Source organism: Heterodontus francisci, chromosome 29 (assembly GCF_036365525.1).
Source record: "Heterodontus francisci isolate sHetFra1 chromosome 29, sHetFra1.hap1, whole genome shotgun sequence".
Taxonomy (NCBI): domain Eukaryota; kingdom Metazoa; phylum Chordata; class Chondrichthyes; order Heterodontiformes; family Heterodontidae; genus Heterodontus; species Heterodontus francisci.
Window position 1 is genome coordinate 19,946,065 of NC_090399.1, and position 20,518 is coordinate 19,966,582.

At 43.2% G+C, this 20,518-nt stretch overlaps 1 protein-coding gene across 1 annotated transcript; it reads right to left on the reverse strand.

Annotated features, from left to right (window-relative positions):
* Window positions 1-12,010: 12,010 nt before the first annotated feature.
* LOC137345712 (cephalotocin receptor 2-like) lies at window positions 12,011-15,283 on the reverse strand. The gene is made up of 2 exons (XM_068008976.1): window positions 15,216-15,283; window positions 12,011-12,881 (listed from the first exon to the last, which is right to left on the reverse strand). The coding sequence occupies exons 1-2, from the start codon at window positions 15,281-15,283 to the stop codon at window positions 12,011-12,013; spliced, it is 939 nt and encodes a 312-aa protein (XP_067865077.1).
* Between the last annotated feature and the right edge of the window lie 5,235 nt (window positions 15,284-20,518).

The window sequence follows — 20,518 nt, forward strand, 5'->3', positions numbered from 1 at the left end:
GGTATTTGGACTACACTACACGAAGGGAACAATATACAAAACCTCAGACAGTCAGGCAATAGCAGTAAGAAAGTGAATCTCTTTTTATTGGTTTTAATTTGAAGGCCTGAGCTGATGATTGAAAAAGCAGGAGGTGAATGTGCTAAACTGTGGTGGATGGATTTCAATGTCAGCAAAAAACAGAACAGAGTACTTTATAAGTGATGAAAAATTAGAAACAGGGGAGGTGCAAAGACACTTGCAGGGGGCGGGATCCATGCCCATTTGACGGCAGTGAAGATTTACCAGAAGGAGAACTGGACTCCAAGGTTTAAATTACGAGGTGATATGACACAAACTAGGGATGTATTCCCCAGAATTTAGGAGGATCAGTGGTGTTCTGATCAAATTTGTTAAGATATTAAGGGGAACTGATGGGGTAGTTTGGAAGAAACTATTTCGGCAGCTTGGGTAATCTGTGACTAGTGAGCATAGTCTAAAATTTAATGGCAGACATTTCAGGAGTGAAGTTAGGAAACACATCTGCACGCAAAAGGCGGTGTTAGTTTGGAACTGTCTTCTGCAAACGCACATTGATGCGAAATCAATTGTTCATTTTTAAATCTAAGATTGACCTCATCAAATGCCTTTTGAAATTGAAATATACTTCTATCGCTCTCTGTCTCTTAGACACCCTGTTTCTCTGTGTGTGTTTGCGTCTGTGTGTGTGTGTTCTGGTGTGATTGTGTGCGTGTGTTTCTGTGTGTGTGCGTGTGTTTCTGTGTTTGTGTCTCTGTGAGTGTGTCTCTGTGTGTGTGCCTGTTTCTCTTTCCTCTCTCAGAACCTCAGTAAAACTACATATACATCTGTTCGCAATTTTAAGTCGGCTACTTTTAGAGATGCCACAACTGCAGATGGTGCACTTCCTTGTACAGGTTGGTAAGAAACCCATATTCGCAGCTGGCGCCAATGTTCCGATTAAAATTTTGTTGTTGTTCGTTACCAGTTTTTTTTATTTTTTTCGTGAGCAGTCCTTTGAAATATTTGAAGACTCATTGCAGATGTGTGTAATTTATCACGGAACAGAATCTGTGTGGTACCATACACGCTGCTGCACACAGCTTTGCAGGAACACTGACTGACACTCTCCATCCCAGTCTCTTCCTCTTTCTCTCTGGTATTTTCTCCCCGATGCTATCCTTCCCTCTCTCTGTTATTCTCTCTCCATCTCTGTCTTTTGTCTTTCTCAGTGTTATCTCTCCATCTGGATGGAGGATGAGAAAGGGAGGCATATATAGAGACAGCTTTACTCTGTATCTAACCCACATCCTATCTGCCCTGGGAGTGTTCGATAGAACAGAGAAGGCAGAGATTTACTCTGTAGCTGACTCCAGACTGTACTCGGCTTGGCAGCATTTGGTGGGACAGTGTAGATGGAACTTTACTCTGTATACATGGAATTTAGAAGGTTAAGGGGTGAACTGATCAAAGTTTGTAAGTTTACAAGATAATAATGGAAACTGATGGGGTAGGAACAGAAAAACTCTTCTCACCAGTTCGGGGAGTCTCAGACGAGGGGCGCTGTCTAAAAATCGAACATTAGGCCGAAGGGCCTGTTGTAGCTCTAAACTAAACTAAACTAAACTAGTCTAAAATCCTTTAAAAAGTGAAATTAAGACACACTTCTACACACAAAGTGTGGTAGAAATTTGGAACTGTCTTCCACCAATGATCCCTCCCTATCTCTGCAATCTCTTCCAGCTCCTCAATCCTCCAACCCTCCGATCTTCTAATTCTGGACTCTTGCCCATCCTTAATTTGAATCGTTCCACCATTGGTGGCCGTGCCTACAAGCTGCCAAGGCCCTAACTCTGGGAATCCTTTTCCACACCACTCTGTCTCACTACCTCTCTTTCCTCTTTGAAGACACTCCCTAAATCCCACCTCTTTGATCAAGATTTTGATCATCTAGCCTACTATCTGCTTAAGTGGCTGGGTGACGAATTTTTATTTTTTAAAATTAATTCGAGTGACGTGCGTGTAACTGGCAAGGCCAGCATTTATTGCCCATTCCTAATTACCCTTTGAGAGGGTGGTTTGCTCTTGAACCATTGCAGTGCATATGGGGTAGGTGCACCAACAATGCTGTTAGGAAGGGAATTTCAGGATTTTGACCCAGTGATAGTGAAGGAACGGCGATATAGTTCCAAGTCAGGATGGTGTGTGACTTTATTTGTTGTGTGTGACCATCTTTTTCAGTGCACAGTTCCTTTAAATTTTTGATATTTTTTAACGCAGTTAGCTGTGAAATTCATCCTACAATTTGCCTGTCCGCCCTCTTTCTGCCCATCTCTCCCTACCTCTCTGACGACCAAGATCGCATATGTTTTCTTAATTACTGTTTTAATCTGTCCTGCTGCCTTCAAAGATCACTGTTCGTGAACCTCCAGCTCCCTCTGTACCAGCACACTCTTGAAAAATATACCATAGTGTAATCAAACAAGGTCAACGTGGTTTCACGAAAGGGAAATCTCTGTTTAAGCCTCTCTTCTCTCAGGAGAAAAATCCCAGCTTCTCCAGTCTATCAGCATAACTGTAATAAACTCATCCATGGAACCGTTCTGGTAAATCTCTTCTGTACATTCACCAAAGCCTTCATGTCCTTCCTAAGTGTGGTCCCAGAATTGGACCCAATACTCCAGCCCTGAACAAACTATTATATTATAAAGCATCACCTCCTGACTTTTTTATGCTGGACCTCTGTTTATAAAGCTTAGGATCCCATATGCTTTACTAACCCATCAGCAAAGAGGGAAATTCTACCAGAGCCATTAACCGGTTCCATTCGACATGAACCCATGAGTCATTCCAAGGCTGGCGGCAGGGTTTAGGGGAGTCCAGAGAGAACACCGACCTGATCATCTTTTTTTCAAACAGAAATTCATCAGTGTATTGGCACCAATAGCCTGGAAGGAGGCTTCCTAAAGTGGCATTATTTCCAGGTGTGAATCAGCGGATACAATGTTCAAATCCATCTTCACACCATCCCAGTGACTGCACACTGGAGATCTGCCGCTGAATTCTGTGTAGACATCTAGCGAGCTACTCAGTTGTGTGATCTATCCCACCTTTCTCTCACTACCTCTCCATCTCGCCCTCTGCCTCTCCCCCTCACTCGCTGTGTCTTTCCCTCCTTCAGCACCACTTTGTCCTTATCTTCCTTCCTGTCATAAGAACAAGACGAGGCCATACGGCCCATCAAGTCTGCTCTGCCATTATCTGATGAACGTTTGTTGCATTATATCTCAGACAAGTATATCCATCCTTCAGTACTGAGACCAGGACTGTACACAGTACTCCAGGTATGGGCTCACCAAACCCTGTACCACTGCAGCAAGACTTCCTCACTCTTGTATTCTAACCCCCTTGGAATAAAGACCAACACCCAATTAACCTTCCTAATTCATGGATGTATCTGTGTGTTAAATTTTTAAGATTTGTGCACAAGGATTCCCAATTGCCTCTGAACAGCAACATTTAATAGTTTCTTAGCATTTGAAAAATGTTCTGTGTGTGTATTCTTCCTCCCAAAGTGAAGAACCTCACATTTCTCCACATGATATTCCAGGTGCCACTTTCTTGCCCACTCACTTAACCCGCCCATCTCCCTTTGAAGCCTCACAAATTACTGTCCCAGCTGACTTTGTATCCCTCCCCTTCGCCCCAATTCTCTCTCTCTCTCGCTCCCTCACCCCAATGCACTAGGTAAGACAGTATTTGACCATGTCTCTGTTTATATTATTCTCGGCCTGTCTCTGGTATAAAAATGGTTAAGAAGTGTTGTAAAAAGGTAGAGGTGTCTGTGGGATCCCCTTTCATTTCACACGTACAGGTGGAACTCCCTCCATTTTATATGTAGTGGGGAAGCTCATTCTATTTCCTTTATAGACAGGGATCTCCCTCCATTTTATACATAGAAGGTTATCTCCCTCCATTTTGTACGTCGGGGGTGGAGGGGGGTGGGGGCGGTGGTGGCGGGGAAGCTCGCTGCTTTTTATACATTGAGCAGGAGCCCCATCCATTTTATATGTAGAAGGGGAGCTCCCTCCATTTTATATGTAGAGGGGTAGCACCCTCCATTTTATATGTAGAAGGGGAGCTCCCTGCATTTTATACATAGTGGTGGAGGTCCCTCCATTTCATACGTAGAGGGGGAGCCCCCTCCATTTTATATGTAGAGGGGGAGCTCCTCCATTTGATATGTAGTTCGGGAGCTCCCTCCATTTTATACATAGATGGCGAGTTCCATCCATTTTATACGTAGAGCGGGAGCTCCCTGCACTTTATATGTAGACAGGAAGAGTGAGTCAATGGTTATAACGTTACCCTAGGGACTCCACACAGCCTTTCCCTATCTCCCTGCTTCCAACGTGTCTCAGCATATTCTGGCACGTCTCTCTCTCTCTGCTTCTGTCTCTATCCCTCACTCTGTTCTCTCTCCGTTTCTATCTCTCCCTATCTCTCTGTTACTGTACTTCTGTTCGTCTCTCTCTGTCTATTACTCTCTCCCACCATGTTGGTTATCGTTAGGGGTCAAGTTACAACACAGACAAAATGAATACTTCACCTGTCTGCTCCGGCATAAATAGCACAATTTGTGGCTATTTTGTGTCTGCATTCAGGCAATATAGACAGCAAAGTATATTATATGAGTGGAAACTGTAAGCATTACACTCAGTACACACAGCACCTTAATGTTGTAATAAGCTAATATAGATTCTATTCATCCCACTGGGGCAAAATGTCACCGGATCAACATTCTCGTCAAGTACTAAAGCATTCCACACTGCAAAGCTCACAAATTCAAAACAGATTTCCTTTTTTAATTCTCCCTGGTCTCTCCGTCTCTCTCACACGCCCAAACTCTCTTCAACTCTCTATCCCTCCATCTGGTTCTCTCTCTCTCTCCCTTTCTGTTTCTCTATGCCTCCCTCTCTTCATCTCTCCCTCCCTCATTGTCTCTCTCTCTCTCTCCCTCTCTTTGTCTCTCCCTCTGTCTCTCTTCCTCTGTCTGTCTCTTTCTCTCCCTCTCTGTTTATCCCTCCCTCTCTCTCTGCTTCTATTTCTGTCTCTTTCTCTCCCTCTCTCTCTCTGTGCCTCCCTCTCTCTCCCTCTATCTATGTCTTTCTCTTTATCTCTGTCTCTGCCTATCTCTCTGTCTCAGCTGTTCTGTCTGTCTCGGTCTCTCCCTCACTCTTTGTCTCTGTCTCTCCCTCTATCTCTGACTCTCCATCTATCCCTGGCTCACCCTCTCTCTGTCTTTCCCTCTCTCTGTCTGTCACTATCTCTCTCTCCCTCTCTGCCACTGCCTCTCTCCCACCCCCACCCCTGTCTTTCCCCGTCTCTCCCTCTCTCTCTGTTTCCCTCTCTCTCTCTGTCCCTCTCTCTCTTTGTCTCTCCCTCTTTTTCTCCCTCTCACTGTTTCTTTCTCTGCCTCTGTCCATGACTCTGTCGGCATCTCACTCACATCATCCCTCACTCGCTCTCTGTCTCTCTCTGTCTCTCTCTCTCTCTCTCTGTCTTTCCCTGTCCCTCCCTCCCTCACTGTTTCCTCCTCTCTCTCTGTCTCTCTCTCTCGTCTCTCCCTCTCCCTCTTTGTCTCTCCCTCTTTCTCTACCTCTCATTCGCTCTTTCTCTGTCTTTGTCCATGACTCTGTTTGTGTGTGTCTCTCTCACCATCTCTTCCTCACTCTCTGTCTCTCTATCTCTCTGTCTGTCCCTCTCTCTCTCTATGCCTCTCAATCTCTCTCTGTCTCCATCTCTCTGCCTCTCTCTCTCTGCCTCTCTCTCTGTCCCCCTCTCTCCTTCTTTTACTCTGTCTCTCCCTATCTTTTTCTCTCCCTCTGTCCATGACTCTGTTTGTCTCTCTCGTACCATCTCTGCCTCTCTTGCTCTATCTGTCTCTCTGCCTCTCTCTCCGTCCCTCCTTCTCTTTCCCTTTGTTGCTGTCTGTTCCTATCCATCTATCCCTTCCCTCTATATCTCTCCCTCTCTCCTTGCAGTGCGCCAATAGTCACAGCCTGCCTACCTGTAAATGACCAATATATTCCCACTCCCTGTTCCCTGTCCATTAACTAGTTCTCAACCCATGTCAGTATATGCCCCCCTATCTCATGTGCTCTCTCTTTCTGTCTCTCTCTCCCTCTGTCTGTCTCTCTCCCCTTTCTCTATCTCTGTCTCTCTTTCAGTGCCCACTCGTCACAGTCTGCCAACCTGAAAATGACCCATTTATTCCTACTCTCTGCTTTATGTCCGTTGACCAGTTCACAATCCATGCCAGTATATTCCCTCACCCCACCCCCCCAATCCCATGTGCTCTAATTTTGTTTAATAATCTCTTGTCTGGGACCTTACTAAAAGCTTTCTGAAAATCTAGATCGACCACATCCATTGGTTCCCCCTTATCAAATCCGCTAGTTACATCCTCAAAAAACTGCAACAGGTTTGTTAAACATGATTTCCCTTTCATAAATCCATGTCTACTCTGCCCAATCCTACCATTATTTTCTAAGTGTCTACTTATCACATCCTGGTCTTTCTAAATAGAGACATAGAGTATAAAATGAAGGTGGTTATGACAGACCTATGTAAAACACTGGTTTGGCCTCAACTGGAGTATTGTGAGGATATTGAGGCATTAGAGAGGGTGCAGAAAAGATTCACGAGCATGGTTCCAGGCATTAAGGACTTCAGTTACATGGATATATCAGAGAAGCCAGAGGAGATTTGACAGAGACGTTCAAAATCATGAGGGGTCCAGACAGGTTACAAGGTTCGGACAGTTCTGGCAGTGCAGGGCCCGTTTATTCGAGGCAAAATACTATGGATGCTGGTAATCTGGAAACTGTCGAGCTGAATCACCAACTCTGTTTCTCTCTCCACAGATGTGGCCTGACCTGCTCAGTATTTCCAGCATTTTCGACTGGGATTTCATTGTCTGAGGAGGTGTCAATGGAACTAAACACTGTGTAATCATCAGTGAACATCCTCACTTCTGACCTTACAATGGAGGGAAGGTCAGTGTTGAAGCAGCTGAAGATGCTTGGGCTGAGGATGCTACCCTGAGGAACTCCTGCAGTGACGTCCTGGGGCTGAGATGATTGGCCTCCAACAACCACAATCATCTTCCTTTGTGTTCAGTATGACTCCAACCAGTGGAGAGTTTTCCCCCTGATTTCCACTGACTTCAATTTTACTCGGGTTCCTTGATGCCACACTCGGTCAAATTCTACCTTGATGTTAAAGTCAGTCTCACTTACCAGTAGCAGGCAGGAATGAATCGTTCCCTTGAACCTGTTGTGTACTGAACATGCTCTGCTTCTTCACAGTCTGATACAGGACTGTACACAGCCGATTAATGTAGCCCAGCAAACACTCCGAGAGCAGTTTCAGCACAGCTTAGGAACAGATATTTTCTCTCTCTGTCTTCCTCTCTCTGGCTCTCCCTCCTGCTATCTCTGAAAGTAGAAGAGAGAGAGGGAGAGATAGATAGATATGAAGGCAGTGATATATTAATTTGATGTAATCCTTCATCGCTGTGTGCACAAACATACAAAAGATAGGTATTGAGAGAGAAGCATCAGGAGAGAGGGGAAAAATGTAGATGAAGTTGGGATCCAGGAGGCCACTTCTGATGATCCAGCAGGAGTACCTTCCATTTTAATCATCCAGCAAGATATTCCATTGTGGGAGCCAACAGGTCCTCATGATATTGGTTGTGTAAATTTTAAAATGTATGCCCTCTGTTAGGAACGTCTGTGCGAAGGCAAATAGGTATTTCTTATCCACTCCATCGAGGCCTCACATAAATTCATCAAAGTGATTCTTGACAACGCAGCCGGCCGCTGACGTCTTCTGACACCGCCAACAGCGCACATGCGCAAACGGGCTCCTGCTCTCTGCGCGAGCACTGTGCGCCAGATTACCAGGACTGGTTCCGCATGTGCAGATGACGTTAACGTGCGTTACCCGGGAAGAGAGCGTGGGGGACAGCGGCCAAACACCTTGGTGGCAACGGATGCGGGTGTGCTCTCCTCGTTCCCTACTCCACCTCCTCCCACCCGCTGTACAACTTCACCCACCTCCCCACACCCGCCGCCTACTAAAACGTCACTGTCTGCGACATTCAGGCAGCTGCCAGGACTATAGATGGCGCTGCTCAAATAATCAGAGCAAGGCAACCTAAACACATGGCAGCACACAATGGCAGGAGAGAGCGGGCGGCGGAAGAGGAAAGAGGGTGGGTGCGGGGAGAGAGCGGGCAGGTGAAGCGGGAAATGGGTGGGGGAAGCGGGAAGAGGACCTTTGATGGGTTGGATCTTGGCCTGCAGGCCATTTGCTGGACAACTCTGTTGCAAAAACTCTTACAATCTGTTTTTATGTTCCTGGCTAGTTTGATTTCATTCTATTTTCCCTTTTTAATCAACATTTTGGTTGTCCTTTTCTGGTGTCTAAAACACCCCCAATCCTTAGGCTTACTACTATTCTTCAAAATATAGAAAGCTTTTTCTTTAAATCTAATGCTATCTGTAACTTCCACAGTAAGTGACAGATAGAGCATCTACACTGAAATTTATTTTTAATAGAATATATTTTTGTTGAATTTTTAAATTGTTTAAAAAAATATTTCCCATTGTTTATTTCCCACCATACCTTTTAGTCTATTTACCAAATCAACCTTAGACAGCTCTCCTGTCATACCTAAATAATTAGCTTTGTTTAAGTTTAGGATTCTTGGTTTGAACTCAAGTATGTCACTTTCAAACTTAATATGGAATTCAATTGTATTATGATCACTTTTTCACAAAGGATCTTTTACTATGAAATTATTAGTAAACCATGCCTCAGTATGCAATACTAGATCTAAAATAGCTTTATCGCTAGTTGGTGCCACAATGTATTATTGCAGAAAACTGTCCTAAAAGCATTCTATGAATTCATCTTCCAGACGACCCTTGCCAATTAGCCTCCACAGATTAAGCACGACGTTCATTGGTCGTTCCATACATTTTTTTCCTCAAATGATTGATTCACTATTTGTTGCTAACATGGTTTACTGCACATTTAACCTGCGGACTATTTAGTATTTCATGCTTCATGGAATGGAGCTAAAGTTTCAGGATAGTGCGAATGCTTTCCCTCCAGTTTCACCAGACTGCGGCCATTGCTGAAATAGTTAAATTATGAGGGCATGTTGCATATATTAAACTTGTAGTCCATTGAATATAGATTAAGTAGTGATCTAATTGAGGCATTTACAATGACAAAATAGTTAATAGGATAGCTAGAAAGAAACCATTTATTCTGGTGGGAAAGTGCAGAACAATCGGATGTAACCTTAAAATTAGAGCTAAGCCGTTCAGGGGTGTTGTCAGAAGGATTACATTACACAAATGGCAGTGGAAATCGGACACTCACTCCACACAAAATCTGTCCAGGATGGGTCAATGGATAGTTCCAAACCTGAGAGTGATAGATCTCTATAAAGCACGAATATTAGGCGTCATGGAACAGGACAGGTAGATGAAGTTATGATACACATCAGTCATGATCGAATTGAATGGCAGAACAGGTTGGAGGAGCTGAATGGCCGAACTCCTCTTTTCTGTGCCCATTTATTTATTCTGCACATGTTTACGGAGTACAACTGCTGAACTTTACTGTCATTCTGCTGATTTCCCGGGTTTTTATGTTCTCCTGCTACAAAGAACAAATTCAAGCAAATAATCAGGTCGTGGAAGTGACTTGCTTCGGGGCTTTGGTGGCATGGACAAAGCTACTTAGAAGCATCAAACGATGACATTCGCCCTCTTGGGGAAGAGAAAACAGTGGCGGGAAGAAATTCAGGTTACAGGCGAATTTCAGGTCTCTTTGAAGTGTTACAATTGCATTAATGAGTGCCATCCTTCACCATTGGCGCTCTCAGCTGAGATCGCACAAAGACTTCGGAGAAATATGGATTAATACGGCTCAAAAATTTGAATCGAGCCCATTGCTCACCTGACTAATGATATGGATCCTCCAAGCACCATCTTTGCATTATTGCCTTTGAAAAAGATTCGCTATTAATGAGAGAATAGAATACCTGACACGATCAGCACGATTGAGCTTGTAAGTACTGCCAAGCGTTTTCATAGTTTTGCATGGAGACATGCCGAGGTGAGCTAGAGCACAGCTTAAATAGAGACTGAAAAGCTTCCTCTACTCTGCTGCATCCCATTTCTTCAGTTGAAATCTCAGAAGAGCAATACGTACTGCATCAATTTGATATTGTTTTACCCGCTAACTATCAGTACCAAGGCGTCTCTGAGTGGCACACATCCGCTCGCACCTCTCCCTTCACCCCGATCCCGTTCCAAATCCTCAACATCAAGTAAAGGCCACAAGTCAGGTGTGTGAGGGAATATAGACCAATCGACAGGATGGGTGCAGGAACTATACAACTCAAGAAGCTCGATCTCATCCAGGACAGAGCAGTTCCCTTCATTAGTGCCCATGCCCCTGAGCTCAGTGTCCTTCCCTCTGCAGCTGACACACGATGGTTCCTGAAAATACAGATTATCGGATGCACTGCAGCAAACCATCAAGTTTAATTCGACAGCACCTTCATCACCTGCAGCTTCTCCCACCATGAAGCACAAAAACCAAATGTCATTGGAACACCATCCTTTGTAAGTCAGACACCATTCTAGCTTAGATGTATGTCACCATTTGTTCAAGGTTGTTGTTTCTGTATTCTGGGATTCCCTTCCTGCCATCATCAGAAGGAGAGCAGCAGTTAAAATTGAAGGCTGGCCATCACATCCTCAGGGCTGCAAGGAATTGGCCAGACATGAAACCTTGCCAGCACAAGAAAACAAATCAATTACCGCACGGAAGAAATGAATTTCATAGAAATTGCAACACGAAAGCAGGTCGTTGGGGCAGATCAACCCATGTCTGTATTTGTCATCTACATAAGCAGTAGTTTTAATCATATCTGGTCGCATTACTCTAATATTACTTTATTCATTGGTCTTTAAACATCATATCAAACCCGTTAAAGTTGTCACAGTCTCTGCTTCAATCAATAACTCCAAAAATCCAAGCCACAGCTTCACAATTCGAGGTGTCACTGAATTTCTTCTGTTTTCTGTCCTAAATCTCTTTCATTTACTCTCTATCTCTGTGTTCACTACTTATAAACCCATAAATCTATTCTACTCCAGGCTTTTATAACTGCAGCCATCTCTATTAATTCAGCCTGAAATCTCTTCTCTTCTGATTGAAAACGAATTCATTTTTCATATTTGGATTTATTCATGTCCGACATCATCCTAACCAGTCTACCACGCTGTGTCCTCACTATTACATCCAATTTAGCCGACAGTGCTGAGCCCAAAACTACACAATCTACTGCAACTTTGCTCTCACGAATGTCTGATAGAGATTCACCACGAAATTTTGATACTTATATTCTGCAACACCTGCCATAAAACAAAATATTCCATTGTTTTTATGGTGGTCTGACTCTTGAGGTTATGATTTGGATAGATGCCCGATTGACAAAGGAGTTAAAGGTTATAGCAGGTAGACAGAAAGGTCGAGTTGAGGCCATAACCAGATCTGCCATGATCTTGTCAAATGGCGGCGCAGGCTCGAAGGAACGACAGGCCTACTCCTGCTAAAAATTCGTATTTCAATGTGTTTAACGATCTTTATTATTTGAACATGTCAAGGCGCTCTGCGATGTCACATCATTCTGCAGTCCCTCATTCAAAGTGCGTGGCAATTAATAACCGGATAAACAATTGTAACCAGAGATTCTGAAGGGGATGACTCTGCCTCCTCAACTTGTTCAAATGCTCAGTGGAATTTATGTGGACGCTTCCAAACTGTGGGATGTGTTGCCCTTAGAACTTTAAAAGACAATGTGCAAAGTTACACCGAAAATGCCAGGTAATTAATTTTAGTTCGATTTCACTTACTTTATTCAAAAACATTTAAATAATTTAACAATGAGATAATACGGATATTTCACCATATTTTTGATCTCCGCTCTGAATCTCCTCTGTGTCAGTGCATAAATACAAGTGTTAGTACAGGAGCTGGTGCACATCAACAGAAATGTGATTCTAATTGCCAAATAAAGTGAGTTTGAACCTTGAAAAGTGACTGTCTGTGTGACACCGACGCAGATGTGTATTACGGTAATAGGGGCCGACAACACAATAAAAGTGCCCGAGATAGCAAAGAGTAGAATGATGGATGTTCTTCTGTTCTTCATCTCGGGATCACTGCCGGTTTTTCCATTGTTGTTGCTCTTCAGGGCTTTGCGAGCTCTACTGGCTACTAAGATGTGCCTGACGGTCAGAGAGTTCAACAGCAGAAGCAAAGGAATTGGAAGTAATGCACTTGAGAGGTTGGTAATCCATTGATGGACCTTCCATGCGGGTGAAGTAAAATATCCTGTGACGGCGCGGCAGCCCCACTGTATATTGTTGAGAATATAATCGGGCTCATAGCGGAAAGGCATGGGAATATTGATCAAAATGTTGAGTACACACACCGTCGTTAGAACCATGTTGGCTGTTCTTTCGGTGCAATATCTTGATTTCAGTTTCTGGCAACAAATTGTGACGAAGCGGTCAAAGGTGAAGGACATTGTAAACCAGATAGAGAGCTGAATGCTAAACCCTTGCATGAAGGCAGTAAAACGACACGCGGAAGTGTAGTTCAGCAATGAATCTGGAAAATGATACTTGATGATTTGGCTCACAATAACATTAAAGATAAGGACCATGAGGTCTCCCACCGCCATGGCCATCATATAACGAGTAATTCCTTTGGAAAGACCGCATTTCCTTTGGAAAAGAATCAGAAATGACAGCAGGTTTGCTGGGAGAAATGCAAAAAACAGGAAATTTAACAAAATATTTGGCAGAGAAGCACATTGGCAGCAAGTTGGAAATTTGGTGTTAAGAATGACGAGACTGGGATTTGCGGGGGTGGGGTGGGGGCTGGGGGGAGCGGGGGTGGGGGGGGGGTGGGTAATTTTAGCCTTGTGTGACAGTGTAAAATAGCAGTATCTAATTGGCCATCCATTTTCTTTTCCATGGAAGTAATTGAAAGGGAATAACAAGCATAATGTACAATGGGTGGTGAATTCATATTACTCATTTCACAATAAAGCTAAAGTTAATAAAAACAAAAAGGTGCTGGAAATACTCAGCAGGTCTGGCAGCATCTGTGGAGACAGAAGCAAAGTTAATGTTTCCGGTCAGTGACCTTTCATCAGAACACATCAGTTCTGAAGAAGGGTCAGTGACCTGAAGTGTTAACTTTGCTCCTGGCTCCACAGGTGCTGCCAGACCTGCTGAGTGTTTCCAGCACTTTTTGCTTTTATTTCAGTTTTCCAGAAGCTGCAGTATTTTGCTTTTATTTTAGCTAATAGTTAACCTCGATTGTAATAAGGCGTCACACAGTAGCTTCTGTAAAGTTCGCCATCTCCTTGCCAGACATTATTTCCCTGTGATAATCTTATGTTTTCCTGATATGAAACAATCAATGGGAGCATTTTTAACATAACGTGCTGGGTCTGAAGCTCATGGATTCTGTTGGATGCTTGTTGTCCTGTGACTTCAATGGAGAAGAAAATCAAAGTTGCACCCAGTCCAGTCGTTTCTTACGGTTGGATAAGGTTAAAACATAAACATGTTACTTTCCTATTACTGATTAGTGCTGCTTATTTCCCATTCAATGTAAATAGAAACATTGGAAACATTTTAACTTCCATTGCTGGGCAAAAAAACAACTGATAACAAATGGACCCTGCATTTTGCACCCCTTCCATCTTTCTTGCTTATTGACTTTAATATAACGTGGAAATTACTCCATACTTAAATAGCATTAGATTTAATTTAGTAGTGCGACAATTATGGCCAGCTGAACCAGTACTGAATTAAAAAAAAAAAATGAAATCACATCATTTTTTAAAAACGTCTCATAAAATAGATGGTTGGAAGAATGAGAAAAGGCAATATAAAATAATGGGTGCAATTCTAAAGAATGTGCAGGAGCAGAGGGTCCAGCAGGTATATGTGCACTTTCGTTTACAGGGCAGGTTGAGAATGTGGTTAATAAGGTATATGGATCCTAGGCTTTATAGATAGAGTTATCGAGTATCAACGTAAGGAAGCTATGTAGAACCATTATAAAACACTGGCTTGGTCTCAGCTGGAGTATTGAATCCAATTCCGGGCAGCATGCTTTAGGAATGATGTGGGGCATTGAAGAGGATGAAGACAAAATTTACAAGAATGGTTCTGGGGATGAAGGACTTCATTTACATTGATAGATTGGCGATGCTGGGACTGTTCGGGTTGGAGAGGAGAAGGTTGAGAGGAGATTTGATGGAGGTGTTCTAAATCATGAGGGGAGTGGACAAAGTCGATAGGGAGAAACTGTTCCCACTGGCGGAAAAATGGAGAACCAGAGAACAACGATTTAAGGTGATTGGAACAAGACCCAGAGGCGACAGTGGGAAAAATATTAGGCAGCGAATGGTTAGGATCTGGAAGGTACTGTCTGGGAATGTGGTGGAGGTAGATTCAATTGTGGCTTTCAAAGGAGAATTCAATATTTATCTGAAGGTTAAAATGCCGGGCTCATGGGAAAAGAGAGATAATGGGACCTTCTGAACTGCTCTCACTGAGAACTGGCATGGACACGACCTGATGAATGGCTTCCTTCTCTGCTGTAACCATTCTATAATTCTGCAACATCGCAGCACTTCATCTATATTGCACCAAAATGGCAGCTTACAGTATTAACTCAACTCACTGAAATGGGAGGTAACCTCAAGATATTCCAACTCAAAGGAGAGATTGCGACCGACTGAGCCACAGTTCAGTACTAAAGGCAAATGCATAGAGTCCATTTTCACTTTCGCCACCTGCTTTGTAATGTGGAGGCATTGACTGTCCGCCCAGTGAAATGGAAGCGGAACGATGCCATTAACATTAACACCAGTGGGGCCGAAAATTCTGACGAGCTCATCAATCAGCAAGCGATCTATTGTCGTATTTACATCCTGGTCAATGCAAATTATCGTTACAAAGGCAACAACAACAACAAAAGGGGAAATAGTAATGCAGTTTAGCAATGGTGCACTAAATTTCAGGATGGTTTGCAATTACTTACCAGGCATACCAACAGCGGCAAGAATGAGGTGGAAAATTTCTATCGGAAGTGTTTGTCGTCCCATATTCTCCGAATACCAGGAGCGGTTGATACGAGGCAATGCACTGAAACAACCTCATTTATACACGAGCCAATCGTCCAGTGAGAGAGTGAGGCCACAGAACCGGTGTCATTAGCTTTATGCTTTCGAACAAACAAGTTACTACATCTCTTCATAAACCAGCAATTAACGTGAACTCACCGATCCCCTGAGAAATGATAACAGTGTCCAATCTCAGGCGAAATACATCCTCGCCTCTGAGACTGTTGCAATGTTGCTGCATTTAGATCGAAGTAGCTCAGCGTTAATGGGACATTGGGTGAAGTTGGAACCGAGAAGTGGATGTAGACCGCCAAGTTTCACCTTCGTAATGTTGTCGAACTCCAGTCTTTAGTCAATTCATCAGACCGTAGTCATTTAAACCCTCATTCATCCCTTGGACAGCAACAGCGCTAACGGGGGTAATTTCAACTTTGATGGAAACAAAAATCAGGAAAGCTTCATGGCGAGTGTTTCAGCCCGTACCACAGGCTTCATACGATGGTCTAACGTCAAATTTGCGCCCAATTATTCCTGCCCACATTCCTATTATCCACCCTCCCTGAGCTTCAGCCCATTCTCTCTTCCTGTCTCTTGTGATCTGCTCCATGCCTAACATCCAATCTGTCTTGCCTCTTCAATTATGGCCTCTTGAGCAATGACTCCCGATTGGATCCCCTCTTGCTGTCAAGACTGGAGCCACAGACACCCGCTCTGTGGAATTGCTGCTCTAAACCACTCCACCTTACTGCCCCTTAACTTCTTTAAGACCGTCCCTAACACCTACCTTTTTGACTAATCCTATTCTAATAATTATTCTTGGCTCAATATCTATTGTTATTTGATTCGGCCTCTCTGAGCTGCCTTGGGGTGGTTTTCTACATTGAACTTGCTATACAAGTACACGGGGGTGAAACTGGACATTGACAAAGCAGGTGGCATCACATTGGTGGCTCGTTATACGCCCCTGCCGATATTCAGTCCATTTTATTGGTACAATGGGCAGCAAAAGTAATTCTGCCTGTTTTGTGTCCCCGAGGGTTGTTGCTGATGTCTATGTTATTTTAAGAAGCAATTTAATTATAACGCAGGTTGTCTTTGCTGCAGTTTTAAAAAGGAAAAAAATATAAATCAAAAGGAATACAAGGTGGATCTGTTATTTCCCAAAAGAAGTCCATATATGTATCAGAAAACAATTCGTCTCAGGCATGAGAGAAAATTGGGGGGCATGGAATTGACCGCTCTTTATGCGCCCTATCCAATATTCAGTTCCATTGACTTCCATTGGCTCAATCCATGATCGACTATAAGGTCTTAAAACTGTTCTGGACGACCTATCCACGCTCCCACCAGCCGCCCCCATCCCCCCTCCCCCCCACCACCCCGCCGACCCACATGCTGGAGCTGGATTTTTCCATGTTCTCTGCCATTGTGTGTCGTATCGCAGGCAGACTGCCCAAAGTACTGAAAAAGCCCTGGTAAATAGGAATCAGTCTTTGAATGTTGACTGTGTCCTCGAAATTTCCCTAAGATGCTAGCTCTTCCCACAGAAAACTGCTTCCTAACCATGCTATCCCGCTGCCCAACTTTCCATTCTGTGGTGCTCCTTGACACGACCAGTCCAGAACCGTCTAGCATAACAACTAAAGTACACGCAATGCCAGTCTCTGAGCTGGTGCTTGTTGAATTCCCCTGCGCGATCATTATTGCTACTCAATTCCCGCACCTCATGTTACGGGCACATTTTATTGCCCTGAAACAAAAGAGAAGGACAAGAATTAGAGTTTAGTGCTGAGGTTAAGCAAAGACAGATGAGAGTCAGCTGAAAGCAGCTGCATTTTGCACTGCATAGTGTGTCAGGGTGAGATTTCCTTCAGAACGGGCACACTGTAAATTAGCCAGAAAACCTGCAGGATATATCCTCCAGCCTTAACACTCGCCATTATTTGCAAGAGCACCTCCACGATTAGCGGAAGGGCCTTCATGGGCGCTCTCGCTCTTCGTGAAGGAAGCAATTCGGCTCATCCAGCCTGCGTCTACTCTCTGCAAGAGCAATTTATCTAGCCCCACATCCGGTCCTTTCCCCGTATACTTGCATTTCTTTTCCCTTCAAGTATTTATCCCATTTCCTTTTGAAAGCCACGATTGAATTTGCCTCCACCACCCTTTCAGAAAGTGCAATAACCACTCACTGCGTAAAAAAATGTTTTTCCTCAAGTCGTTGTATTTGTTCCCTTGCTAAGCACTTTTAATCTGCATCCTCTGATTCGTGACCCTTCTATTTCTCCCTCGTTACTCTGTCTAGACCCCTCATGATTTTGAATATCTCTATCAAATCTCTTCTCATCATTCTCTGCTCTAATGAGAACTAACCCAGCCTCTCCAAACTATTCACGTAATTGAAGTCGCTCACAAGATAATCATAAGAAATAGTAGCTGGAGAAGGCCGGAGTGATCAATAAGATCATCTCTCGTTCTTCCAAACCCCAATGAGAATAGGCCCAAACTGCTCAAACGTTACTCATAAGTCAACCCCTTCATCTCAGGTATCAGCCGAGTGAAACTTCTTTGAACTACTCCCAATGCCTGCTTAAGTAAGGAGACTAAAACTGTACGTAGTTCCCCAGGTGCATCCTCACCCCGGAGCCATTATTGTAAATCTTTTCTGTACTGTCGCTGAAGCCTTCAAATCCTTCCCACAACACAGTGCCCAGAATTGAAAACAATACTCCAGTTGAGGCTCAATCAGTGATTTACAATATGAATCATAACTTGCTTGCTTTTGTAATCAATGCATCTATTTATAAATCCCAGGATCCCATATTCCCTTTTTATCACTTTCTTATTTCACGGACCTGTAATTATTTTTCTCTTCAGATTTAAAACAGTGTGTGTGCCTTTAAGACTGTTAAAAACAGTTCACTTTTAAGGGACTGGAAACACCATGTGCCACAGTTGCATTTTTGTTACCATGGGCAACAGCAGGAGAGAGAGGAGTCACATGGTAGTTATTCCACTTGGCTGTGTGTGAAACTGGCAGAAACGAATTGAAACGGATTAGTTTTGAGAGACTTTCCAGCAAAGCGAACTGACGAGAAAGGAGCTGTTTATTCTCTCTCAGCAAAAAATCTACAAGAAACTACGAGCCAAGTTAATTCCCTGAGTAAAGAAGAAAAGCCATTTTTTTCAACAAACCGATGGTATTGCTGTGCTCATCGTTCAAAGAACTGTTTACGGCTTCCTGCAGCCAAAGAGTTGAATGCTTATCTACTGAAGGACTATTTTCATCAAATCCGGATGAAGACTTCAAGTGACCTTTGATTATTTTCAACTTTAGAAGACCTCATCCACCAGGAATGTAACCTACAAAAATTACTTATTTTATTTATTCTTAAGAGACAGCAGATTATCAAACAAATAGAATTGTTTAAAGGTAAACCAATATCTAAAGACCTTATAACTTTTTATTTATAAAAAAATCTAACACGCATTAGCACACATGTACTCAAACTAACAGTAGTTTGGTTTTTAATTAGCTGCCTGAAAAAATGAAAATAAAGTGTTTGCAAGTTACATTCCTGATGAATGGTCTTCCAATACAACACAGTCACAGTTCACTTGCAGTCTTCCAAGGCCTGATGAAACAGAAGGTCCTTCCAAACATAAGGGTTCAACAGTTCAGCTGTTGTAGTAATAAACTCCTCCTTTTTCCCAGCAATGAACGTAGCAGATATCAATCATTTGTTGTGAAAGGAAAAAGCCTTTTTCTTATTGCTTTATGGAATTAATTTGGCTTGACGCTTTGCAAACTTTTGAGAGAGAAACAACACAGCTTTTCTTCCTTCAGTTTAAACTGTCTCAGAGAGCTCTCCTTTCTTCAATTGCCTGGAACAGTCTCTCAACTGACTGCTGCTCAGCTAATTTTAAAAAGTCAAAATTGCAACATTGAATCTCTGTCCTCTCTCTCTCTCTCTCTGGCTGTTGCTTGGTAACCAGAATGCAGTTTGGCTCACTGAGCTTCCAGAACATGCTGCCTTAAAGATGCAATGATCTTTTACAGTCTTAAAGGTGCACCACAATATTTCCAAGGAGAAAAAAAAACCGTGACAAGAGTGTGGCATTAGGAGCAGAGGAGATGGTTTCAAATGCCCAGCAGTGAATGGAGAGGAATTCTGGTAATCATGGAGGGAAGGATTATGAGTGGTGCAGCTTCAGTCAATACAAGTTTATGCAGACAGTGATGGAAGTTTGGAGTTAGGAGTCTTACCTTAGCAGTGGTGATCAGGTCATTCAACCTTTTCGTACTGTCTATCCAAGTGCTGCACAAGATGCTCCTGGCTTTGACCTACTCCTCCACCTGTGTCCACTTCTGTCAAGTAGCATGGTGGGATACATTCCTGCTGCTTGGACAGAACAGGATGTAACTTCTGCTGACCTTTTCTGGAAATATGCAATGCTGTATCCACAAAGCAGGGGACACTTGAAGCCTCTCATTGGCCAATCAACAGCATTACTACTTCTACATCAGTAGACTGTAGAAATGAGATGAAACTGATATCCCCTTGTAATCGCTGGTAGGGCGAGGGACACTGAAGATATAAGTTCTTGGCACAAAGGGGCTCAAATCGTCACAGGAATGTGAACAGAATGAGCAATAGCGAATCAGTGGCTATTGAAATCACTGAAATAAAAATTGGGCGGAGTGTAAAACAGACTACCAATTCACTGTCGTCCGTTATCTGAAACGTACTAATGAGAATTTCTAACCCATAGTTCTATCAGCTTCATATTGTTGACGGATAGAACTTACACAAGGATTTGACTATTGGCAAAAGTTAACATTTCGTTGTTTCCGTAAACTAGCAAGGTAGTTAACGTCCACAGCAACGCAGCTCCTAAGGCAGGCATATACAAGTCAATTCAACATCCTCTGTCTTATTGTTGTTGGCAAATAACTGCTTGATTTCGTTGCAATAAATTGTATCAACTGACACGGTCGAACACGTTACACCCTTCTGAATGGTGAGCAGGTGAATTCCTAACAATCCTTTACCAATGTAACTTTGTACTTGCTAACTGGGATGTGATCCAGATGTGCCTGGAGTGACTGATTTGGCCATTTCACACCGTAAACACTAAAATTACGGTAACAAAATGGTCAAATGCCATCTGAAGCACAGATGGTAACAGTCAGGAATTGCAAGAATAACAATTTGAACT

What these genes read in the sequence shown, in the direction of transcription:
- LOC137345712 (XM_068008976.1), bottom strand. Translation starts at nt 15,283, where the DNA reads ATGGGACGACAAACACTTCCGATAGAAATTTTCCACCTCATTCTTGCC. An exon ending in GCTGTTGGTATGCCTGGTAA is followed by an intron (nt 12,882 to 15,215) that starts GTAATTGCAAAC and finishes TCTTTTCCAAAG; the next exon opens with GAAATGCGGTCTTTCCAAAG.